This window comes from Podarcis cretensis (genome assembly GCF_951804945.1).
Source record: "Podarcis cretensis genome assembly, chromosome: 11".
In the NCBI taxonomy this organism is placed as follows: domain Eukaryota; kingdom Metazoa; phylum Chordata; class Lepidosauria; order Squamata; family Lacertidae; genus Podarcis; species Podarcis cretensis.
The window spans coordinates 65,622,071-65,647,640 of NC_137180.1; the positions used below are offsets into that span (position 1 = coordinate 65,622,071).

Sequence of the window (25,570 nt, forward strand, 5' to 3'; positions counted from 1 at the left end):
TAGGCTACAAATCGTTCTTGGGTGGCAGAGGGACCTCAGAGGCAGAGTGAGCAAGGAAGGCCTTCGGTCGCTTTCTCCTTTGCAGAAATCCAAGACAGAAAGCTCTCTCTCTCTCTCTCTCCAGGTTGTGGCATGAAGAGCACGGGTCTCCACGAAGGAATGTCTTGATTCCCAAATGCAGATTGGGCACATTAAAACATTCTGGAGCTTTGAAAACCTTTTGGGCTGGGGACAGTCTTCCTGGACTACAATCCCCATCATCTCTCTCGGGTCACTGTGGTCAGAGCTGATGGGAATTTTATAGCCCAACATCACCTGAAAGGTGACAAGAATGGCAACTTAAACTGTCGGAGTATGCGCAGCTTGCAGATCTAACTTATAGAATAAGAGATCAAGAACAACATTTCTTTAAAGAAGATTGGAAAATGTTTATTGAATATATGAGGGGAAATTGTGTACACTTGAAAACGTCAGCAGCATTAAGATAAATTCAACAGTGTAAATAAGTTTCGATGGAAGTAATAATGGAATACTGAATGGTTTAGTTCATGGGTAGGCAAACTAAGACCCGGGGGCCGGATCCAGCCCAATCGCCTTCTAAATCCGGCCCGCGGACTGTCCAGGAATCAGCATGTTTTTACATGAGTAGAATGTGTCCTTTTTATTTAAAATGCATCTCTGGGTGATTTGTGGGGCCTGCCTGGTGTTTTTGCATGAGTAGAATGTGTGCTTTTCTTTAAAATGCATCTCTGGGTTATTTGTGGGGCACAGGAATTTGTTCTTTTTTTTCCATTACAAAATGTAGTCCGGCCCACCACATGGTCTGAGGGACAGAGGACCAGCCCCCTGCTGAAAAGGTTTGCTGACCCCTGGTTTAGTTTATATAAAATATGCAGGGATTTGTGTTATGCAAAATGAACCATGGAAAGAGAAGGGAAGTCACTGATATTTTAAGGTTGTCTAAATGAATATTCTAAATTGTAAAACATAAAATCTAATAAAAATTGTGTGTGAGAGAGAGAGAGAGAGAAAGAAAGAGGGGGGGGGTTAGCTTCCCCTGCGCTCAATGGAAACAGCAAGCCTTTTTCAATCAAGTATCTTTGCATTCGCTACTCCAGTCTCAGACAAGCTGTGTGTAACTTCAACACTTGCTCTGTGACATGTTTGCAATTAATGCAGCAAAAAATACATTGCAACCTTCCCTCAACTTGCTGAAAAGGTCTGCAAATATTAATTGCTGGGTATTAGCTGGCACATACATCTGGTTTTAAGGACCAGCCTGAAGAGTCCTGGACCTTTGTGACCTGGAAGACTGCATCTTAGAGTGCAATCAGACTAGCCAGGCCAATTCAGTGACTCTCCGGTTCTTCAAGGAGAAGCGGAGCCAGGCAGAGAGAGGTCTCCCAGCACAGAAATGCTGCAAGGACAAGGCAGGCGCAGTAACGCAAAGGCACACAAAGAAACTATTTTTAAAATACTTTATTTTCTTTAAATATTAATACGGGACATTACAAAAGAATAAAGAAATACAAAAAAACCGCTATAAAACCACTCGGGGTCTCCCTGAAACGGAGAAAAACCCCAGAGGCGCTCCTCCCAGCCCCGCTCTCACCCGCCAGCCCTGCCATCCTCCACCAGCAGCCTGAGTTTTTTTGTATTTGTTTTAAAAAACACACACACACACGTCGGGGGGGGGCAAAGAAAGGCATCGTCTTAACCATTCAAACTGGTTGGTAAGTTCAACACTGCGTTAACAGTTTTAATCTCCTCAGAGAGAAAAATTGCACATTAAAAGGAACCAAAGTGTGAGGTTCTGTACAGCTATACAGGAAGCAGCAGCAGCCGCTGCGCTGCGTCCAGACTCTCCGCCCGACCACAGGGCAAGCCGAGGGTCAGCTCAGGAAAAAAGCCAGGCTGAAGCGGGCGGTCACTCTGCTCACCGCCACCCCTACCCCCCCGGGGCACTGCTGTGGGCAGCCCAGGCAGGCGCCCCCGTTTCAAGTCAGAGAAAGCAGCTTCCAGACAGGCGAAATGGAAGTCAGGGATCCCAAGGTTTTGGCACCACGTTTTGTCAGGGAGGGGTTTTAATAGGGGGGGTGGGCAGGAGAAAGGGTGCTTTTGCAAAACAGCGTCAAAACCCTTTGGAAGCCAAGCCCACTTCACTTCCCTGCGGGTGGAGCAAAGTCTCAGCTGGAGAGGATAAGAAACGCTTCTCTGAAAATGTCCCTCTGAAAAGTTTTTTAAAATGCAGCCTCTAAATAAAGCACCACACAAGCAGGTCTCCCGGCGTCTCTCCTCCTCTTCCCCACGCTGGCCTGGCCCTTCCGGATCTCCCTGAAAAACGGCACCCCCGTGCCCCTAGACACGCACACGTACACCCCTCTCAGACTCTCCTCAGACCCTGGCTCTGAACCTTGAGGCCGACATAGCTTGCACCCTTCTCAGGCCGGCTTCTCCCATCCCCGGCCCCCGCAAAAGAAAGGGAGCGCTCAGATGAACCACACCGGACAGTAGAAAGCAACCCTTGCAAAGTTTCTATTAAGCGTAAAAAAACCCAAAAAACCCAGGAGCCGCCAAGCCAAGCAGGCCTCGAGCTCCGTGGCAAACGCGGCAGGTTGGTGCGCCGGCTGGAAGAGTCGCCCAGGCAGGTGAGCTTGGCCTGGCTCCGCAGAGCCCAGACGTCGCGTGGGCTCCAAAGCGAAGGTGGCGCGGGGGGGCAGAGGGCGGGAGCAGGCCTTCTCCGCTCCCCGCGGAGGCACACAGCGACGGAGGAATGGCACCGTGGGGGCCCAGTCCAGGTGTGGACGGGCCCTGCTTCTGCAAGGCAGGATCGGACGGCTTCTTGGCACATTGTCCAGCGGCAGCCAGAGCAGAGAGTCGCTTAGAGAGGTCCTCAGACCGTCCGCAGGAAGCAGGAGAGAAGTCCGGGTCCTATTTACACCGGAGTAGGTTGGGGTAGCCACGTCCCGGCTGCTTGTCAAACTGCCCAGTGGAAACCCTCCAGGAGCGGCAAGAGGGGTCTCGAGGCTTGTGCCAGGCTCAAGAGGGAGGGAGAGGGGGAGAGAGCGGGTGGGAGGGTGCCAGCCGGGCCATGTGGCAAAAGAGGGAGCGCGCACACAAGCCAGGCCAGAGCGTCTCTTGGAAAAGGAGGACGGGGGTGGGCAGCCAGGGGCGCTTCCCCCTCCCCGTGCATCGCGAAGGTCAAGTGGACCGCAGCACCCGTGCGTGAAGTATTGCTGCTCGGAAGGCAAGGTGGCCGGCCTGGCAGGGAGGCCGGGGGCCGTCCAGCCCGGAGGGGGGCCCCTAAGAGCAGGGGAGGTGCTGCTTGAGGATCTGCCGGGTCTGGGGGGCTATTCTGTCCGGGAAGCGGACTTTGAACTCTACGATCAAGTCCCCGCGCTGGGTGGGCACCTTGGGGAAGGGCAGCCCCTCGCCACGCAGTCTCTTCACGGTGCCCGGCTTTATGATGTCGTTGCAGGGCAGGGGGATGACGCGCCCATCCACGGTGGGAATGTTGACGGTGCAGCCGCACAAGGCCTGCAAGAGAAGGAGAAGGCAGGGTTAGGCCAGGCGCAGGGCTTGCAACCAGAAGGAGAAGCGTTGCTCAGGCACAATTCGAAGCAGTACGGGTGACGTGCAAACACCAAGAAACAGAGAGAAGATTAAATGCTTAGAAAATTAAAACAATGCAAAATAGATATCAAGACTCAGATAATAAAAAGCAGCACAACTTTATTTTAGGCAGGCTCAGGGAACAGCCGCCAGGTGCACACAATACCTGCTTTTTTAAAAAATGCACTTTCTTTCAGAACATTTCTATTATGTCGCCCCTGAACTCCATCCCAAAGGATCAGAAAAGGAAACATCTTGGGGGGCAGAATTATGGAATTCCAGCCTGCAACCTGCACAGAGCCCGAGCGAATGAGCCAGCACAGGCTAAATTTAGACAGGCTTTACGGCTTAATCCCCAGCAAGGGAACCAGAACTGGAGGGGGGGGCGGCCGTGACTTCCAGCGCCTGCTCAGCTGTTGCACACACAGCAGCCTTTGCTCGGTTGGCAGCCAGCGGCCTCCAAAGCTCATGAAAGCAAGAGTCGCGGGAGGGGGCAGCTTCGGCTTTCAGTCCTGGGGGGGGGGTGCATGCTACTTCCAGGAAGTTAAAACTTTCGAGGATCCTCTCCTGCCAGCTTCAAGGATAATGGTCTGGAAGGGCGGAGGCAGCAGAGACAGGCCTCAACCAGGGCTATTTTTACCCGCCAACGCAGAAAGAGAGCGGCCAAAGGATCTGCCCTGACCCTGACCTGTGTGGGGAAAGAGGAAGATGGCAGGGCGCTCCCTTCGGCACCCTCCTGTCTCTCCCTATCCCCCATACCGTATTTTTCGCTCCATAAGACGCACCTAGTTTTCAGAGGGGGAATGCAAGAAAAAAAATATTCTTTAAAGGGAGCGCTGAGCAGAGCCTGTATGCATCCCAGGCTCTGCTCAGTGCTGCCTTTCACGGGGAAAAGCCCCCAAGCATCACACACACGCTCCGCACGGCTCTTTAAAGGGAGCATGGCTCTTGGGGGCTTTTCCAGGAGGTGGGGAAAGGGACAGAGGGGCTAAGCCAGAAGCTAGAACAGCAAGAGGGAGTGCTGAGCAGTGATCCCTCTAGCTGCTCTGGCTTTTGGCTTAGCCGCACAGCTTGCATTCACCCCATAAGACGCACACACATTTCCCCTTACTTTTTAGGAGGGAAAAAGTGCTTCTTACAGAGTGAAAAATACGATAATTGTACAGCAGGGAACATAAAACTGGCTGAGTCTCTCCACTATGGAGCCAGCCTAGGCTGCGCTTTGCCTCTCTCCCGATGGGACCCTGAGCAGCAAGGCTTGAGGTTCCGGGCTGCTCTGTCTCCCCAGAGACTCTGCAGGTCTGCTAGGCTTCCCCAGGTACATCAGAGGCAGCTTCTAACTAGGGACATGAAGTCGTGGCCTTAAGGCAGCCTTCAGAACATAACTGCCTCCAGTGGAAGTGAGTTCCATAGTTTAACAACAAGCAATGTGCTTGCTTTTATGCAGCCTCCTTCCTGGGAGACAGATGTTGCGCTCAAAGGATGAAATAACAGCGAGATGTTGCATCAAGAAGGAGTCCCGTCCCACCTTCCTCCATGTAAGCCTGGCTGCTGCGACAAGAGCCCAGGTCAGCTTGCTCAGATCACCTGGTCCTGGCGGCACCTTGTAACTGGGCTGGCAGTGCCCAGGCTGCATATGGCAATGTTTAATAGGTTGTTGTATTTTAATATTCTGTTGGAAGCTGCCCAGGGTGGCTGGGGAAACCCAGCCAGATGGGCGGGGTATAAATAAAATATTATTATTATTATTATATTATTATTATTATTATTATTAGGCGGAGAAAGAGATGCAGCTGCCTTACTTGTTTCCAGCCCCATTCTGTCCTGTTCAGACCCCTATAAAGCTCTCCCTCAGGTCTGTGAGTCCAGAGAGACGTATCCCAGGGCCCCACACACCAGCCCAGAATTATCAGTGTTTTGGCCTGGAAGTCCCTGTGTCTCCAGCCCCGCCCCCTTCCCAAGGAGCCACCCGCAGACTTTTAGGAATGGATAAATTTGTTCCAGCCCACAGTATCTCCGGGAAAATCCACACGCCTTGGGGCTTCACCCGCCAACGAGCACGAAGGAGAGAGATTTCACAGCAGATACCCAAATGGCCCTGACTGGCTCCCACCCAAAGAGGAAAAGCTGGAGGAGGAAGGCCAGCTGAAGAAGCAGGAATGGGAGAGATTGTGGGGGGAGAAGACCAGAAAAGCTTCTCCTTCACTGAGGCAAGCCAGTCGAGCTCTGCCGCTGAGCAAGAGGGGAAAGCCCCTTTCATGCCATAGGGAAGCTGAAGATCACTTGTCTCTTGACACCGTGCAGAGTGCTAGATGACTTCCAGGCCAGGGAGATGCTGCAGGTGGAGCCAGAGGCTTTGCTATGCAGTTCAGCTCCCCCACAGACTTGCAGAAAGTCTTCCTTCTCTCTCCCAGCCTCTCCAAGCGAGGGCACTCACCTTCCTAACAACCCTGCAAGGCAGCTTAAGCCGGGAGGGAGCCGGGGGGCCAGGCGTCAGGGTCCAACGGCTGTGACCCAATCCCACCATCACATCCTGATCCCTACGCCAGCTTCTTCAATGTATTTCCTGTATGCTGCACAGTGCTTCCCAAACTCGGGTCTCCACCTGCTGTGGGACTACAACTCCCATCATCCCTAGCTAGCAGAACCAGTGGTCAGGGATGACGGGAGTTGTAGTTGCACAACAGCTGGAGACCCGAGTTTGGGAAGCACTGATGCAGCGTAAAAGGCAGGAGCTTGTGTGCCAATGCAATTGTTTGGGAAGAGGGTGAGAGCGTGGAATAATTTGGTGTTGGTGGGAGAGAGGGGGGAAAGGTGAAGACTCAGGGGATCCATTGGGGTCCTCTTGAGCCCCCTCCCCACCTCTCGAGCGCCAGAGGCGTCCTGCCTTCCCCTAACTTGCCCTCCGTCTCTCTCCTTAAGAGACGCATCCAGCAGAAGGCTCAGCCAGGTTCAAAGGTTGTGCAAAGACTGAACTACACACAAGCTGGGGAATCGGGAGAGGAGGGTAGACTTGTAACAAAAGGCTTATTTTATTTGTTTCCTTCAGACAAAGGCCCGTTCTGTGGGGAGGGAGGCGGTAAACAAGTCAATCTTATCGTTTCCTTTAACGACCGCGACCTTGCAGCATCTTTCAAACAAAGGGGAGAATCGAGGAACTTTCTACATGTCTCAATTTCATTTCATCTCCTGATTTTGGAGGAAGCATCTGGAAGGCTTGCCCTCGCTCTGCCTCTCTTTGCCCAGGCCTACTGGAGTCCGCCTCTGTGGGAATCATGGAATCATAGAACTGCAGAGTTGGAAGAGACCCCCAAAGCTCATCTAGTCCAACCCTCAGCAATGCAGGGGTTCTTCAACCCCTTCTTTGGGAAGCTTCACAGATGCCAGCCTGCCTGCCTGCCTGCACCCCTCAGGGCATCAAGCTTCCTCCCGGGAAGTCATGTTGCTTCACCACATATCACTGAATTGTCGGGCTGGAAGGGACCTCGAGGGTCATCCAGCCCAACCCCAGCAATGTTGGAATCACAGCCGGCAAATCCCTGGCGGAAGGCCTTCCACCCTCTGCTTGAAAATAATAATAATAATAATAATAATAATAATAATAATAATAATAATAATAAAATTTTATTTATATCCTGCCCAAAGCCGGGCTCTGAGCGGCTAACAACAGTAAAATAATACAACATTCTAAAATCAGTTCATTCTAAAATCAGTTCAAATCAAATTAATGGCAACCATTGGGCTAGAGCAGTGTTTCCCAACCTTGTGCCTCCAGCTGTTTTTGAACTACAACTCCCATCATCCCTGACTAGCAAGACCAGTGGCAAGGGATGATGGGAATTGTAGTCCAAAAACAGATGGAGGCACAAGGTTGGGAAACACTGGGCTAGAGTTCTGTGAGGATTACGAAAGGAGGGGGTCAGACTGTGCCTTGGCCAAAGGCCTGGTGGAACAGCTCCGTCTTGCAGGCCCTGTGGAAAGATGTCAAGTCCCGCAGGGCCCTAGTCTTCTGTGACAGAGTGTTCCACCAGATCGGGGCCACAGCCGAAAAAGCCCTGGCTCTGGTTGAGGCCAGCCTAACCTCCCTGTGGCCCAGGACCTCCAAGGTGTTTTTGTTTGAAGACCTAAGGTCCTCCATGGGACATACCAGGAGAGGTGGTTCCGTGAAGGAAAGCCCACCACTTTCCCAGCTGCGCTGTCAAACAGCCCTTGCTGCCAAGGCACCCTTTATCCCGAAGGAACCGCACCCTCCAAAATCCTGGATGATGCAGGAAAGGGGCTCCCCCCACAAAAGGCAGCCTTTGCCAGGACAGAGTGGGGCAGCAAACAGCAGGGTTGCCCCCAGCCCCTGCCTTCCTGCGACAAGCTCTTGTCTACAGCCCCAGCAGCCCCACGGGGGACGCACAGAGCCCCTACCCCGCCCGCCTCGACCCGCGGACGCACCTCTTTCAGACTGATCATGGCCGTGTAGATGATGTTTGTCCCGTCCCTCCGGAAGAGCGAGTGCGGCTTGTCCTTCAGGATGAAGACGATGTCGGCGGGGATGTTGTCGGGAGTGGCGTCTCCTTCCTTGGGGAAGGTGATCTTGGTGCCCTCCTTCCAGCCGCGCTTGATGACGATGTTCAGGATCTTGTCCTCCGTCCGCATGGTCCGGCCGTCCGGGTTCAGCCGCCGGCGGGTGATCTTCATGCGCTTGGTGGCCCCATGGTAGATCTCCTCCAGGGACACCTTGAGCTCGTGGACCACGGGCGGATCCTGCACCTTCCGGCGCATGTGGATGGGCTCCGGGTGGCGGCGGTGGACGCCGTTGAGCCCGTTGAAGCCGAACCGGCCAAAGGCACTGAAGGGGTCACCGCCGTCGTCATCGTCGATGTCCATGTCGTCATGGTCGAAGCCGTTGAAGACCCGGGAGCGGCCGCTGGTGAAGAAGATGTCGAAGGGGTTGGAGCCCCCAAAGAAGGAGGCGAAGGTGGCATGAGGGTCTCCGTGGAAGGTGTAGTGGAAGGTGTTCCCAGAGGTGCCCGATGAGCCACCACCGGTTTTGAGCCCTGAAACAGAACCAGAGAGAGAGCGGGGGGGGGGGGGGACAGTCAGGCGGGTGCTCTGGAAAGGAGTGCTGCAAACAGACCAAGTTCACTAAGAGAAGCAGGATGGGGCAGCCTGAACTGGCCGGCCAAGAACCTGGGCGCACATTTGATGTCTCCTGGCCAGGACGGCTCTGCTCAGGAGAGGAGAGTGGCTCTTGTGAGAAGAGGATGCTGGAATAGGTGGAGCATTCAAGAGTCTTGATAGCACATGGATGGGAAAACGAGGAAATGCCCACCAAAGAACTGTGGCAAGAGAAATGATGGACTACGCGGAATTGGCAAAACTGACACACAAACTATGTGGTAAGGACAACTGTGACTTTAAAGAAGAATGGGAACCTTTTACAAAGTTTTTAAAGAAACAACAAAATGAACTGGACTCCTTGGCAGGTTTTGAATAAACATTCACAAACCTTTAATTGGTAATATACAGATAGAAAAATTAAGGATCTTTACAGTTTTATAATATGCAGAGAATAACATGTGCTGAGAAACCAGAGATAGGAGCTGAGGGAGGTCTGGGGGGGGGTCGGAGGGTGGGGTTTTCTTCTTTTTGGGGAGGGGGAAGGGGAAAAACAGGGACGGGGAGGAGGATGGCGTATTTTTGATAAACTGTTAAGTCAAAATTCCTAATAAAAATATTATTTAAAAAAGGATAGACTAGGTGGGCCATTGGCCTTATCCAGCAGGTTCTTAGTTTCTTATTTCACCACCACAAATCCTGGGAACTGCAGTTTACCCCTTACAGAGCTACAGCTCCCAGCCTCTTTAAGAAATCCGTTTCCAGGATTCCTGAGGGAGATCTGCTGGAGAGGAGAGGGCTCCTCTGCGTGGGTCCTGCTTGTGGGTTTCTCATCTGGCTGGTCCCAGCGACAACAGGAGGCTGGGCGAGATGGGCCACTGGCCTCATCCAGCAGCATCTTCACAGGTTCCCCAGTGACAGGGCCAGGAACCCAACAGTGCAGGACCCTGAGGCCATACGTGACCCCAGGGCGCCGGTCCTTGGCCTTTCAGCAGAGCACTCAGGTACCCCCTTAAAGTGCCTTCCAGACACCCCCGTTCCCCATGGCCTAACCAGACCACACAGGGAAACTGAGATTACAGCTGGCACAATTTGGTACTTCAGCACAAAGCCAGTTACAAGGAAGGAGATCCTGACTAAACATCAGGAGCAGCAGCTGTCTGGCGGTAAGAGCTGCTAGACAGTGGGACAGACTCCTGCGGGAGGCGGTGAACTCTCCTTTGTTGGAGGTGTTTAAGCAGAGGTTGGGTGGCCACCTGTCGGGGATGCTGAGATTCCTGAATAGCTTTTAAGTTTAATAGATTATTGTATTTTAATATTCTGTTGGAAGCTGCCCAGAGTGGCTGGGGGAACACTGCCAGATGGGCGGGGTATAAATAATAATAATAATTATTATTATTATTATTATAGCAGGGGGTTGGGCTAGATGACCCTCGGGGTCCCTTCCAACTCTGTAATTCCATGATTCATAAAGTGTGCAGGCAGGGGGGCTTCCTCCCCTCTAAGCTACAAGATGAGGAAGGGTTACTGCAAGAGCAGAGATGCTTCCAAGCCCAAGAGGAGATCAGGCGGCAAGAAAAACGGCCCAGGGGAGACAGGAGTGCCAGCAGCCCAGAACTTGGGGAGAGAACAGGGAGCTTGAGAGGCTGCAAAGAGGAGCAGAGCCAGGCCAGCACTTTCTGGGTCCCCATTTAGCAGCCAGCCTGCAGCTGCAAAGCTTTTAATAGCAAGACATTCTAGTGCAGCATCTCCACAGCTCTGGCCCCACCAGGGAAGAGGACGGAGCGTGGCCAAGAGAGCTCTCTGGCCTCCCAGAGGACCTGCCCCCTCCCTCCCTCCTTAGCAGCCAGGGCTTTCACTTTAATCCCATAACCACTGGATCCCAGAGAGAAAGCATCTAAATGGGGCCGGGTTCTTCTAAGGACTTCACTTATTCCCTCAGGAAAGAGAATGGCAGCTTTTAGCTGAAATTACAGCAATTTCACGTTGTCAATCACAACTGTGACCTCGTGAGACACAAACCCAAGTCCCAGGAGGCAGCAGGTGGCAGAGAACACCTACCAGATCCCGGCTTTTATTTCCAGATGCTCCTTCTGGCATCTCAAAGCTTCCCCAGGAGAGCATCCCATCTTCCTCCGGCCCCTCGCCGCACTTTGGTCACACGTTAAAAAAAGAAGACTAGCCCTTAAGTTGGCAGAGAAACTGCGGAACTGCAAGGAGGTGGAGGAGGGAGGGAAGGAGCCAGCAGAACGCCCCAAGAAGTCACGGCATCAGCTACTGGCCCACCCCCAGGAGCCCCCCAACCCGTTTCCATGTCCCCTGCCAAACGTCCCCTGCTGCCCCTCCAAATTAGTTTGCAAACTATACTCCAGAAGCTAGATTCACATAGAGCAAATGCATGCAATTCCACGCAATCCGTGTCACTTGTTCCCATCAAAGAACATGCATTTCCAGGCCGGAATTTGGATAAACTCTGCTGGAGGTTGTTTATCTGAGACCTTCTGCTCAGCAAGTCCTGGGCTGGACGGGCTGATTAACACCACTGCTATTCGCAGCAGTTCCCTTCCTCCTGCAGAACCTGACATGTTCCCTGCCAACAGCCTGGGTTTGCTTATGAAACAAGGAGCTATTACTAAAATTGGGAAAGGCTCTCTCTCTCGCTCTCTCTCACTCACACACGGCAGCATGTACTGAAAAGGAAGCGGAGGAGAAGGAGAAGGCATGAGCCAAGCCTCAATTATGCCACAGGGAAGATGTTTGCACCCACAGATCACGGTGCCAGTGCATTTCCACACACTCCGGGAGGAACCAAGTCCTTGCAAGCAGTGCCGTTAAAAGCACCAGTTTCTCCAGGGAGCAGCCGCCAGCTTTTCCCACAGCCTAGGCCCACAAGGGGGCTTTCCTCCTCACTTAGCCACCTTTGCCGCTCAGGTGAGTGAGGTGCCTCCACAGGTTCCCTTCAGAGGTTATCACAGGGAAGCAAGGAAGACACTCTCTCCGGCACATCAGGCCAGAGGCTGGATTTGGGTGTCTCGAGCCCTGCAAGCCTGCAGCTAGGCAGACAGGGACTGTGGCCAGGAGGCAGGCTTAGACCCCCACCCACCCAAAAAAACCGCAAGGTCACTGGCCAGCCAAGAGACCCGGCTTACCTTCTTCCCCGTACTGGTCATAGACAGCCCGCTTCTTGGGGTCGCTCAGCACATCATAGGCCTCGGCGATCTCCTTGAACTTCTCCTCCGCGTTGGGGTCCTTGTTCTTGTCCGGGTGGTACTTCAAGGCCATCTTCCGATAGGCCTTCTTGATCTCGTCTTCGTTGGCTCCGGACTGGATCCCCAGCGCTTTGTAGTAGTCCTTCCCCATATTGGTGGTGGAGACCGTCCCGGCCGCCGCCGCAGACTCTTTATTCCTGGGGTGGGAGAGGAGAGAGAGGGAGAGGGGGCGTCAGAAAGGACTCCAGGCTGACCACTGAACGGTTCCAACACACCCCCTCCAGCCCCGGTCAGTCCGTCCACACGACTGCCCACTAGCTCAGCACCAACCTGCGCTACCGGGGGGGGGGATTGGAGGTTCTAGCGCCCCAACGTCCAGGCCGAGTACTGGGGAAGGCCTCTCAGAGCTCTGCCAGCCGCTGCCCCTGTGGATCTGTCAGTGGTTTGGATTGGGGGAGGGATTTTTAAGGAGGTTGACTCACCCTCCTGCTGCACAATTCACAGGGGCAGAATGCAGAGCGAGCGAGAGGGGTGGTCAGTGTTGTTATTTGGAGGCAGCACCACGTGACGCTGTAACTGGAGAGGGCGGCCGGTTTTGCCAGGCCACAAATAGGTGTGCAGGGAAGGAGCCTTGGGAAGGACAGAACTGGACTGGACAGCAGAAAAGCAGCTGCCCTGCGTTATGTCGAGGGCAGCGTGCGGCCAGGGAGGCGGCAGTCGGCCCTTCCGAGCGCCTGGCCGGTCTCAGCGTTCCCAAAAAGGGGAGGAAGGAGGCAGGGCTGCTGGAGCAAGGGGCAGCGTGGAAGGGGGCAGAGGAATGTGTTCAAAGCAGGCTTCATAACGAAGCAGAACGAGAGGTTAATTAGCCAAGGAAGGATTCCTTCCCCCAGCTTTTTTCTCTCCCTTCTGTGCTTTTGCAGATTGCCTTAAAAGAACTTTTTAGAACAATACAGCACTGGGAGTTCACGCGGGGACACGTTCCCACCATGTACCAGCGGAAAGACGGCAGAGGATGAAGCTGTTAGACAGAGACATCTTGCAATGGGGGGCGGGGGGGGGGAGTTATTTTTAAAAGTAAGCGCGGAAGCGAGAGGAGAGCCTGCGATTTGCAGAGGGAAGCCAGAGGAAGTGACCAGGAATGCAGAGAGGACACAGCCAGGCGAGCGAGGGGGCATGTCAGATCTAAGGGTCAGTGGTCTCTCTTTGCCAGAGCTGGTCAGCTTCTTGCTGTCCACCCCACGCAAAGGTCTCAGACCCACATCCAGCCCAGTCCTCTTGGTTTTCAGGCGCTAGAGCAGACAAAATCCTTCACAAAAGGGAGTCCAAGACTCCAAATTCTTTCCTTTGCAGAACTTCAGAATTCAGGCAGGGATCCAGCTTCCTGTTGCTAACTCCCCTCTCTTTCCGCTGTTTGCAGAACTCTGATGAACCTCAAGGGCTCTCTCACCAACATGCACACAACACCCTCCCTCTCACCCCAGCGTCTGGAACGGCCACATCACACCCTGACCTCCGAATAAGATGCCAGGTCAGCGACTGACCATCTTGGGCCAAACCAGAACCATCTCCGGGCAACCTCCCCCCACCCAAAGATGCAAAAGCCTCAGGAGGAGCTGCATCAGCCACTGCCCCACCTGCAAATTTCCCAGTCAGAACTGGTCCCCAGTGACCTTTGCATAAGCAGGGGGGAAGTGAGGGGGAATTTTGTCAGGAAATGCTAAAGCACCACCCCCTTCCCACTCAATTGTTAGACTGATGAAGTTCACAGTCTTCCCTATATTACATTTATATATATATATAGATAGATTGCACACACACACACACACACAAACACACAAAAGCAGGAGTCTTTTCACAGAGACTGCACCCGTTCCAGCCCTAGCAACCATCGACTGGATGTCTGCCAAGAGATTCACACACACAGCACGGAAACAACCTCCTCCAAAAAACTGAACAGCTCTGTGAAGGTCACACGTGAGGCCGTAGCAGGAAAGAAACTCTCCCATTCGGCTCCCGCCTCCCTGTTACCTGCTCCGCTCATGGCCTCCCACCCCACCAAGTTCCTTGGGGCTTCTTGGGGGAGTTCCTCACCCCAGCCTCCCAAACACCAGCAGTGCCCTCCTTCCTCTCTCCCCACCCGACCCCGGTGGACCAAAAACATTTCTCAGACAAAGCAACCAAGTGCTCCCCTGTCCCAAGTTCCTCCAAGAGGCTCCAGCGGCACCTGGGGTCACAGGGTGAAACACCTGCAGCCACTTTTAATTTGAAACAGGTCAGGTCTCCTGCCTGCGAAGCAAGTCACCACTATGCCCAATTCACAGATGGGGAACTGAGGCTGACGGAGCAATTGCAGCCAGAAAATACAAAGACTTGGGTCTCTGAAGCCCTGGGTCTCTCCCTGATGTAAGCACCTGAGAAAAGCATCTGCTGAATCCGGCCAAGGGCCCACCTAGTCCAGCATCCTGGTCTCCAGGTGCCCATTACGGGAATGAGCAAGTTGGGCCCAAGCACAAGAGTCGCTTTCTCCCCTTCTGGGGTTTCCAGCAACTGGGGTTCGGAAGGCCAGGAGCCCTCGATAGCCCCCTCCTCCATGAACCTGCCCAGTTATCATATTAAGTCCTCTAGGTGGCTTGCCACCGCTGCCTCCTGGGGCAGGGAGTTCCATAGGAGATGACAGGACAAACAGAGTGGGGCAGAGTGGGGCAGTTTGGGATAAGCGGCAGGGAAATCTTGAAGCTGCTCTGGGATACAGAAGGACAGGGTCACGGTCATCAGCCAGCATACTCCTGCAAGGCCCCAAAGTTCCCCATATATTTATCTCCCTTTGCTCGTTTAATCCCCACCACAGCCCTGCAAGGTGGGCCAGGCCGAGAGGTAGCAACCAGCCCCCAAGTGGGGGGAGGAGTGGGGATTCGAACCCTGGTCTCTACCGGGCCCTCATCCCACAGTTCAACCACGACACCAATGCTGCCTCTGATGTCACAGTTGCAGACCCCTCTGGCCAGGCAAAGCCCTTAAGACGCCCCCTTCTGCATCTGCACGGCTGAGGCCCTCCTTCTCTGCCGGGCAGAAGGTCAAGGGCCCACTGTGGGTGCCCCCTCCGCCCCACGGCTGCTGACACATGGCGCCCAGAGCAGCCCCACACATCATGCTCAGCCCTTTCCCGGACAAGCATCTTCTGAAGGGTAAGCCGGGGGACAGAAAGAGAGTTGCTGACACAGAAGCAGCCAATTCCCTCTGTTAATTAGTGAGATCACTAGCTGGAAATAAGGCTCCAGCAGGTGGGGGCAGCGCTGACGGGGCTCCTCAGCCCCACTCATCATGGTGGGAGTTTCTATTGTTAGGCACGCGGGGATCACGGAGGGAGGGGGCAGGCGCACAAGGCGGCCCACGGGAGGTGGGCTTGAAATGCCAGGCTGCATCAGGAGGGAGGGCATCCCCAGGCCAAGCAGCTCACCTGGCGGCAGGTGGCAGCTCTGGAACACACTGGCAGAAAGGAACACGGAATCCGCGGTGGCGACAGTTACAAGCTGCTGCTGGAGCAGACGTTCCCTGCCCAAGTCTCGGGGGCTTGGCATGGCAGCTCGACAGGGACTTCCCCCACAGGAATGAGGCCCCGGCCCAACACCAGGGGCCAGGAACAAAGGCATAGACTCAAGCTCTCCTTGCTCCCAGCCGGTCTGGGATGGTGTCCCCTTGCAGAATGAAATTCAGCACCTTTCTTGGCCAGGATTCCTGACCACCGCAGGGGGTTGGACTGGATGACCCTTGGGGCCCCTTCCAGCTCTACACTTCTACGTCTTCTCTGGAGAGGGAGCCTCCAAGAGCCCAGCTCCACTTTGGACCACAGGGGCCTGCGGCTCACTAAGCAGCCATGCGCAGGTTGCCTCTGAGCGGCCCGTCTGCATAAGCAACCCCTGGGAGTTAGGTTAAAGAGCAGTGGGTGAGATCCAGGAGTTGCACCCAACACACCCCCCCCCCCCGCGCGGAGAGCCAGGGGCACAGGTTCATAGGGCACAGTGGGGAAAAGCCCCCTTGGGCAAACCTGGATGGGGCAGGGGACAAGTAGAGGGGCAGGAGGGCTGGGAAGATGGAGTCCCCTTCCTCTTTCTCATCTGAACTACAAACCACCTGGGCTTCCACTGGTGGAAAGGGGGGGCTGGAGAAGGAACCGCAGACTCAGACGGGACCCTTAAGGGATATGTAGCCCAGCCCCTGCAATGCAGGAAGGAGGGGTGGAAGGGAAGCGAGGAGAGACTCCCCCCAGCCGATCCTGCCCGCAGCTCCCCCAGCTCGGAAGGGCGTGTGGAAGGGGCCCCCCTCCGACAGGCACCACAAGAGCGAGAGATCTTCTCTGCGTGGGGGCCGCCTGACGTCAAGCTGCAGGGAAGACTGCCAAGCCTCATAGGTCACCGTGCGGCTCCACCATCCTCTCGGAGCAGCACCCCACACAGATTTTGGTAAAACACGACTCGGTCCCTGGATAACCCCCCTCCCTCCCACCTGGAGACAGATGCACAGTTTCAGCAGTGCAAGCCTGAGCGTGCTTCTCAGGAATCCCTGGGCAGCAGCACAGCCCTACTCGAGCAGAAGGGGGGCAGGAGCCCAGCCCCCCCCCCCCAAGACGCACACAAAACCACACACACCAGCCCTTTCCACAGATAAATCCACACACAAAAGACTGGACTCCGTCTCTGCTGGAAGCCAAAGGGGAAATGCAAGGCGACCCCCGCCCAGGCCCTTTGCAAAGGGGTCCAGGCCCCCAAGACCACCCACTAAGCATCTGGTCCCTCTGAAGCACAATCAATATGCATCTCCAGCCCCTCATCCTGCCCCCACCCTGGGCAATGTCAGAGCTGGGTCAGGCGGCCAGGGAGACGTCAGCCCCTCTGATCCTCCAACAAAGGGAGTGATGGGGGGGGGGGAGAGAGACAGAAGAGAGGGGCAGGCTGTCTTCCTCAAGCTCCCCATCCATCGCCCTCCACAGCAGATGCCAGACGCCGCACACGAGACAAAGATGGATGCCAGCAGACAGACCACCACCCAAGCGTGGCAAAGGCAAGCAGCCAAGGCAGGGCGGCCAGCCACTTACCGAAACTTCACAAACACATTCATAGCCCAGGCGCTCATTTTTAAAGGCTCCAGCTTGATCCGGAACATGGCTTGCGGGGCCTGGAGCTCCAAGATGCAGCCGCCGCTAAAAGAGTTGCCTGGGAATGGAGGCGGAGGCGCCTTCACCACGCAGCCAGGCTCCAAAAGCAGCCCCCTCCCCAGAGCCAGGAGGAAGAGCTGGCCAAGCCGGACAGGGCACCTGGACCCACAGCGCACACCTGGACTCCAAAGCCAGCTGTTCAGGAAGAGAGCGAAAGACTCCCCCACAGAGGGAATTTGGGGAGCAGCGGCGGTTCACAAGGCAGCAGCCTCCCAGAAGCTTCCCTTCTGCGCTTTCCCGCAGCCCCCTCCCTCACCGCTTGCCACAGAAAATGTTCAATGAAATCACTCGACAGTCAGGATTCCTCCTCTAATTGGTTTCTTGCCGGGTGCTCTGACTGAAAAGCAGACCTTACCAGCCTTCCTGCCCAGCTGAGGGGGGGCCTCTTGCCCTTCTGCTCATCCTCGGAGACTGAGCAGCAGGTGCACAGCCCCACACCGGACAGCCTGTTCGCGATCCTCCCCCCTGAAGGACAGAACAGGGCAGGGAATGGGTGGCCAACTCAGCCCCCCCGGGTCATCAGGAGTCGGCTTGGCATCTTCAATGAATGGCGTTTGAGAAGAAGGTGCCAAATTCTTAAGCCTAAGTGGGGAGACAGTCCGCCTCTCGAAAACCCTCTCCCCCCCCCCCAAATGCATACTTCAAGGCTTCCACACAAGAGACAACCGGCTCAAAGCTAACGCCGTCCCTGCGAGGTCCACCAGTGTCAGAGAACGCCAAAAAAAGTGACTCTTCCGTGGTGCTGGGTGAAGTTCAGCGTCTGCAGACCTACAGCATCCATCCCCGAAGCACATGTCAAAAGCACCAGCCCCACGCTGACTCCCGAGTCTAACTAGCACCTGCGCATGCAGTCACTCCACTTCCTGAAACTCTAGCGCCCAAGTGAGCGCACTTAAGCAGGAAACCTCACCGCTGAGCAAAGAGGCAGCCGCTCTGCTCCAAAAGCCACTCTCGGCTGCCGCTGGACGTCCATCTGAAGCCCCGGCAGCAGCAGCAGCAGCCACAAGGAAGAGCCCGAGAGAGAGATCCCCGTCCAGGGTTCCCTCCCGGTCACACTCCCCGATCACCTGGTCCGCTTCAGAGTCCCCAACACCACCCCAGCCGGATTTTGCAGGCAGACAAAAAAAAAAGAGCAAACAACAGCCACACAATGGTCCTTCTCAAACAATCCACAGCCGTCCCCTGAGATTCCAGAGAAGCCCAGATCGGACCAGGGGACCAGATGTCCCCAGAGCTGCCCCCTAAACAATGGGGCATTTCACCCACCCCCGAACCAGAGGCAGGCACAGCCGCCTGGCCCCGACCCCGAAGGGATGCAGCTGGTGCAGGACCCCCAGGGAGGGGGGTGTTCTTCCGCATCCCCTGCCTGAGGCTGGGCAGGGAGAGCGGAGTCCCGATCCGGAGAAGAGAAAGCGGGTACCTCTCCACGCGGCTCCAGAAGAGCAGAATTGCTGGCATATCAGCGGAGGGAGTCACTCGTGGTGGTGGCAGCAGCAGCAGCAGCAGCAGCAGCGCTCAAAGCCCAAGTTTGGTCAAGGCGCGCAGAGTGTGCGGGAGCGAGCGAGCGAGCGAGGGCTGGAGCGCGCACAGGCACCCGCAGGCAGCAAGGCAGGCAGCAAGGCAGGAATGCCGTGCGCTCGCTCGGGCGGGCAGAGGGACCCTTCCAGCGCCACCAGCGACGACGACAAAGACGGCAGGGAGTCAGCGTGCAGAAATGTCATGATTACACTCCGGGTGAATCATCGCCAGCCATGCCCACCCGGTGCCCACACAGGCAGAAGCGCCAGGGGAGAGGGAGCCGGCAGCAGCGGCCGCCCCCAGACCCCTCCCCACTCCTCCACCCCCTGACACAGACACCCCCCCCCGCACCCGCAGCAGGGAAGTCAACTCTCGCCCCTCCTGGCAGCTGGCACTGGCACTCCAGATGCCCCTGGCGAGGGGGGGGGCTCTGCCCCACTTCGCAGCTGGGACTGGGAAGCGGAGGAGATGTCCAGAGGCATCAAGTCAGGACAGACAGGGTGGAAGAGGAGGAGGGGGGAGTTTGGCTGGGCTGGGGGGACGACATCCCCAGGGCCCCCCCAGGAGACCCCCCAATTGCCCTGCTCGAGGAAGAGGAGGGTCGTCCTCTCCTCCCCACTCCCCGCCCCCGCCCCTCCTGGCAGCTGGCACTGGCACTCCAGATGCCCCTGGCGAGGGGGGGGGAGCTCTGCCCCACTTCGCAGCTGGGACTGGGGGGGCAGGGAAGCGCCCCGAATGGGAAGCGGGGGAGACGTCCCTGGGCATCATGTCAGTTTAGCTGGGCTGGGGGGAGCGACATCCCCAGCCCCCCCCCAACCAGTAACTGGAGCCGGGCCTGGGCAAAGTGGAGAGGGGGCGACAAGTCCCTGGGGGGCATTATCCGTGTGTGTCCCCCCACCGGCCTAAGGAAGGGGGTCGAGTTCCAGCCCCCCCCCCCCCGCATATCTACCCACGGGGGGGGAGCCCACTAGCCTTTTCCAGGGGGCGTCGAGGGGGCGGGGCCAGAGCCAGAGCCCCGCCCCCTGCTCCTCTCCCCTCGCCCCGGAGGGCGCCGCCGCCCCCCCCTCCTCCGCCCCCCCCCCCCTCCGAGCGAGCGAGACTCACCTCCGTCCCGTCCCGTCCCGCCCGCCCGCCTCCCTCGGCCGGGCCCTCTGGCGCGCCAGGGCCGGGCGCCCGCCCCTGCCTAGCAACGGCCCGCTCCTGCGCCGCCCTCGCGCGCCTATTGGCCCCGCCCGCTGCCCATCTCGACGAGACGCCGCTCCCCTTGGAGAACGAGGGGAGAAGCTCCGCCCCCTCCGCCCCGCCCCGCCCCCGCTCCCCTCCCTCAGGCTCGCTCTCTCTCCCGCTTCCTCGATTGGCCGCGCTGCCAGCCAGTCACATCCATTCTCGGCTGTCATTGGTCTCTAGGAGACCGGGGAGCGGCCCCCTCCGCGTGCGCCCTCGCCATTGGCCGGAGCTGCCCTGCGTGCCGGTTTTGGCCCTGCCCACCCGGCGCAGAAGAGAAGCGCGCGGGAGGCTTCTGGAAGCCCCGTGACGTCACAATGGGGAGCGCTCCAACCAGGGAGCCTCCGGCGGGAGGCCACGCCCACCGGGCGGGCGGGGCGCCACGTGGGGGCCGCTGCGCGGGAGAAGCCGCTGCCCGACTGGGGCTCCGCCCAGGCCAGCTGGCGCAGGATCGGGGCCTCGCATGCCGCTTACTCGCGAGGAAGCCGCCCTGGCCCCGCAGACCCTGGCACGATGCATTCGTGAAGTTTGCTCCTGCAAAGGTTTCGTCCCGTGCGAGTCCCGGAACTCCCGCTGCTGAAAGTGGATCTCAGCAGTGCAGCTCGTGTCCTTGGCTGCATTTCTACAGCAGGTTTTTGGCTCCAAGGAGTTTCAGGCGGCGATCCCGTTTCCCCACCCCCACCCCTCATTTAATCCCCACAACAGCCCTGCGAGGTAGTGGTGGTACAGTATTGGTTCTTTAGTCATGTCCGGCTCTTTGTGACCCCCTGGACCAGAGCACGCCAGGCACTCCTGTCTTCCACTGCCTCCCGCAGTTTGGGCAAACTCATCGTTGTAGCTTCGAGAACACTGTCCCACCATCTTGTCCTCTGTCGTCCCCTTTTCCTTGTGCCCTCCATCTTTCCCAACATCAGGGTCTTTTCCAGGGAGTCTTCTCTTCTCATGAGGTGGCCAAAGTCTTGGAGCCTCAGCTTCAGGATCTGTCCTTCCAGTGAGCACTCAGGGCTGATTTCCTTCAGAATGGAGAGGTTGGATCTTCTTGCAGTCCATGGGACTCTCAAGAGTCTCCTCCAGCACCAGAATTCAAAAGCATCCATTCTTCGGCGATCAGCCTTCTTTATGGTCCAGCTCTCACTACCGTACATCACTACTGGGAAAACCATAGCTTTAACTATACAGACCTTTGTTGGCAAGGTCAAGGTAGTGGTACACACCCACAAAGGCACCCCAGTGAGTTTTATGGGCAAGTGTGTGGATTCGAATCCTTGTCTCTCTCAGGACCTGTTCCCGTGCTCTAACCACTATGCCACAGTTACAGATAGGTAGCCGTGTTGGTCTGCCATAGTCAAAACAAAATAAAAAAATTCCTTCCAGTAGCACCTTAAAGACCAACTAAGTTAGTTCTTGGTATGAGCTTTCGTGTGCATGCACACTTCTTCAGATATCTGAAGAAGTGTGCATGCACACGAAAGCTCATACCAAGAAGATATCTCATACCACGAAAGCTCATACCAAGAAGATATCTGAAGAAGTGTGCATGCACACGAAAGCTCATACCAAGAACTAACTTAGTTGGTCTTTAAGGTGCTACTGGAAGGAATTTTTTTATTTTGTTTTCACTATGCCACACTGGCTCTCCACTCTGTAACAGCAAAGCAATGGCAAAACAGAAGGATGTTTGGATGGGCCAGTGTAAAAGCCTTCCCTAAGCTGCTCCTTTGGCTTCAACAACCTGTGGCTGAATGTCGGGTAAGGAGGCACCCCAGAGAGGCCCTAGGATTGCAGCCAAGCCATTGTGGCCAATGCCCTGGGCTGCGTCCTGATCTTGGTGCCAGCTTTGACCAGGGCAACAGCCGTCTGTGGCAGTCTTTGCCTCTTGCTCTCCCTTCCATGTAACCCAAAAACGCTGTGCCTCTTTGAACGGGCGAGTTTAGAAGAGCCAAGGCAGCCTGCGCCACCTGCCTCTTGGGTCAAAGGAATGCCAGGATGGAGCAGAAGTCATCCCTTTATTTTTAACAATTGCATAGAATCCCACAAGCAGCATTTGAGCAGCCCTCTCTGCTCCTGCAGTTCCTAGAAACTAGTATTCGGAAGACGCATCACTGCCTCTGACTGTGGATGCAGTGCATAGCCATTGTGGCTAGTAGCCCCCGATAGCCCCCTGATCCTCCGTGAATTTGTCTCATCCTCTTTTGAAGCTGCCTAGGCTGGTGACCAGGGACGCAGGTGGCGCTGTGGGTTAAACCACAAAGCCTAGGACTTGCCAATCAGAAGGTCAGCAGTTCGAATCCTCGCAATGGGGTGAGCTCCCGTTGCTCAGTCCCTGCTCCTGCCAACCTAGCAATTCAAAAGCACGTCAAAGTGTAAGTAGATAAATAGGTATTGCTCTGGCGGGAAGGTAAATGGCGTTTCCATGTGCTGCTGCTCTGTTTCACCAGAAGCGGCTTAGTCATGCTGGCTACACGACCCAGAAGCTGTACGCCGGCTCCCTCGGCCAGTAAAGCGAGATGAGTGCCGCAACCCCAGAGTCGGCCATGACTGGACCTAATGGTCAGGGGTCCCTTTACCTTAGGCTGGTGACCACCCCTGCTTCCTGCCTTCCTGCATTCTACAAAGGACAAAGAAGCAACAGACACAAATTCAGAATGTTTCCATCTCCCTAGACATCCTGCTGCCGCCTGGAAAGTTGCCTTCATGCAGCAGAGTGACTTGGAGCTGAATTGGAGCAAATAACCAAGTGTGATTCTGTTCATTGGGGACTGAAGGAAAATAATGGCTTCCTGTCCGCCTTTAGGTGTTAATTTGCTTAGCAGCAAATACAGTTGTTCCGCCACCAATTACTGCAGGTCACTGCTTAATTTGCATAGGTCTAGCCTGTAATTGAAGGGTCACAGGCTGTACCTATTTGCTATTATGTCCCATTGTTTACCATTCTCTCACCTTCCAACTCAGAATGAGACCAGCACTCCACGCATCTGGTGATGTGGACTCTAGTCATAGTAGTCTATTGTGCCGTAATAAATCTCTTCCCCTTTATTTCTCTTCCCCTTTATTGCTACATAAACATTCAATAGAAGAGGGTGCATTATTCTGCCGGGGATGAATGAAAAATGGCCCGTTTTGAAAGTCTGCCTTGACGTCGTTCCTTTCAAATCCTTATGTAACAGATCACCTTTAGCAGGACAGCATAAGGACATAAAGAGGAGTGGGAAGGATTGGGCCAAATGTCAATCAACACCTGTATCCTGTTCTCACAGGGGCCAACTGATGCCTCAATGGGGAACCGACAAGCGGAAATTGGGTGCAACAGCACCCTCCTGGCCTGTGGTTCCGAGCAATGCCATTCAGAGCCTCCATACTGCCTCTGGCTAGCAGCCATCAATCACCCTCCCCTCCTCAATGAATTTGTCTAATCCTCTTTTAAGGCCATCCAGGTTGGTGGCCGGCCATCCCTGCCTCTTGTGGGCACGAACTGTGTGCTGTGTTATGTCTTTTATCTATCCTGAAAGTTAAGGATGCAGAGGCCATTCAGCTCCCGGCACAAATAGGATTCAGAATCCACTCGGCCAGAATCTACAAGAATCTGGCTTTCCCACAGGAAGTAGTGAACGCCTGGATCTTACCCTGGGATTTTGGCAGAGGGCAGGGTGAGGCTAGCAGAACAACAGACGGGATGCCCAGCAGTCCCAAGTCTTTACACTGGGCAACAAGAATAGACTTGGCAGAGCTTGTCAGACCTGTGCACCCAGGCAGAAAGAGATTGCATCATGCAGGATGCTCTGCCCATCCCAGAATATGCTCAGACATGGGCTTCTGGTGGCCTTAAGGGGAAGCAGGGCCATCCCAGGGGAGCAGCTACTCCAGAGAGCACCTCATCTCTCTGAGGATGCCTCCTGCCTTAGAGAGAAATCCACACAATTTCTGGACCCCGTTGATGTTCATCGAGCTCCTTGGAATTTGCTCATCGTTCTGCCAGCAACTCCAAGACAAGGCTGGGAAAGGGTGGTGCTTGCATGTTGTGTACACATAGATGCCTGCCGTTCCGGAGATGTTTTCCTTGCCCTGTCTATGTGGTGATGAGGGTGACCATGACACAGATCATTCCCAAGTGATGAGCATTATCTCCACTCTGTAAACAGGGTTCTAAGAGTCTTGCTCACAGCGCTTTGCAGAATGATGGACCATCTTCCGAGGCAACACTTTTGCTCAGACACTTCCATTCTATTTCAGAGCATTGCTAATGTGTGACAGAAAGCAGAAATGAAGCGTGTTTTTCTTTTTTAAAAATTGAATGTACATGCTAGCCTTTATTAATGCTATGTTTATACTGCAGACACCTGCAAAAATCACCTCCGTTGACAAGTGTGAAAGTGGTCTAAGCATTAGATCACCACAGCTACACTCCAGTTCCTAGTCCAGGTTCTACCCTAATTCCAACCTAAGACTGGACGGCACCCAGAACCAATAAATTCACCATTCTGAAATTTTGCTCCAGCATTCTGTGTCCAAGAGTGCCCAGCCAGACACCATGAAATGTGAAAGCACAACTCGCTCTCTGTTGCTGTTTATCCCTAGCAGAGCCTGACTGTCCCATCTACTATTCAATGCACACAGGCAGGGGCTGTTACTTGGAAGGAAGACAGAGAAATTTGTTCAGGCAGGGAATGGTACAGGCTCAGCAGCAGACACAGGGCTGGCTCCCGTCAGCAATTCTGCTGCAGCATTCTGCACCAGCCACAGCCTTCAGCCCAGGCAGGAGGGAAGCCCCACGGAGAATGCATTGCAGTAATCCAGCCTCTCATTTTGAAGAGGATCTCGTTCCGAAGTGTGGGTTCCACCATGCCAAAAGCTGTGTGAGGCTCCCACAAGAAGGGCCTCAGTCAATCCCTTCAGTGTCCAAGCTAGAAAGACACCCTCTTTATAATAAATGAAACTGCAAGCTCTTTGGGGCAGGGACCTATCTTGTTTCCCCACATTGCTCTGTAATGGGAGCCAGTGTGGTGTAGTGACTAGAATGAAAGACTAGGACCCAGGAAACCAGGGTTCAAATTCCCACTGGGCCATGAAGCTCGCTGGGTGATCTGGAGCCAGTCCCTGCCTCTCAGCCTAATCTACCTCACAGGGTTGTTGTGTGGATTAAAAGAGGAGGGGACCAATCATGTAAGTCACCTTGAGCTCCTTGGAGGGTAAAGGTGGGATATATATGCACTGAATAAAGAAAGTGCCATATAAGCTTAACAACAAGAACAATGGCAGTGATAAGCAAACACACCAATTGGCAGAATCTTCAAATTCACTTGGGCAAGGCCAGGGCAACGTTCCCAGAGGCTTAACCCATTGGGACCCAACTGCAGGATCCTTCAGAGGCACAAGGGATGCAGTCTGTAGCAGGAGCCCAGTGGCCAAACACCGCAACCCTTCCACACACAGATGGACACCCTCTGCAACAGTTGCTGCCTTGCAAGCGAAAATCTCCCCAAATCCCCACTGGCAAACTGCTTAAAAACCCCTCCAAACTCACAAGTAAGTCCTCTTCCTGCCTCTCCTTTTGTGGTGGGTCTGGCGATTCCTCTCACACACCGCAATTTAGTGCAGTCAGGGGGGTCCCCGTCCTCTTTGAGACCTCTTTTTTCAGGGGGGATTTTGGCTCTCCAAGATCTTTCCTGGATGTGGCTCTCACCTCCTG

The 25,570-nt window shown here is 55.1% G+C and overlaps 1 protein-coding gene across 6 annotated transcripts; it reads right to left on the reverse strand.

Moving 5' to 3' along the window:
- Positions 1-1,464: 1,464 nt before the first annotated feature.
- On the reverse strand, positions 1,465-25,570 carry DNAJB5 (DnaJ heat shock protein family (Hsp40) member B5). 6 transcript variants are annotated; one of them, XM_079995033.1, is made up of 4 exons: positions 25,406-25,570; positions 11,871-12,127; positions 8,056-8,660; positions 1,465-3,537 (listed from the first exon to the last, which is right to left on the reverse strand). In XM_079995033.1, the coding sequence occupies exons 2-4, from the start codon at positions 12,079-12,081 to the stop codon at positions 3,304-3,306; spliced, it is 1,050 nt and encodes a 349-aa protein (XP_079851159.1). In that variant the 5' UTR covers positions 12,082-12,127; positions 25,406-25,570; the 3' UTR covers positions 1,465-3,303. The 6 variants fall into 6 exon arrangements, with proteins under 6 accessions (XP_079851159.1, XP_079851158.1, XP_079851156.1 ...); XM_079995032.1 differs by lacking the exon at positions 25,406-25,570 and adding an exon at positions 19,765-19,852; XM_079995030.1 differs by lacking the exon at positions 25,406-25,570 and adding an exon at positions 18,563-18,933.

Excerpts from the sequence above, each read along its gene's own strand:
- DNAJB5 (XM_079995029.1), bottom strand. The coding sequence starts at position 17,090 with ATGTTCCGGATCAAGCTGGAGCCTTTAAAAATGAGCGCCTGGGCTATG. Across the intron at positions 12,128-17,022 it reads AATGTGTTTGTGAAGTTTCG|GAATAAAGAGTCTGCGGCGG; the intron begins GTAAGTGGCTGG and ends CTCCCACCCCAG. Across the intron at positions 8,661-11,870 it reads TGACCAGTACGGGGAAGAAG|GGCTCAAAACCGGTGGTGGC; the intron begins GTAAGCCGGGTC and ends GTTCTGTTTCAG.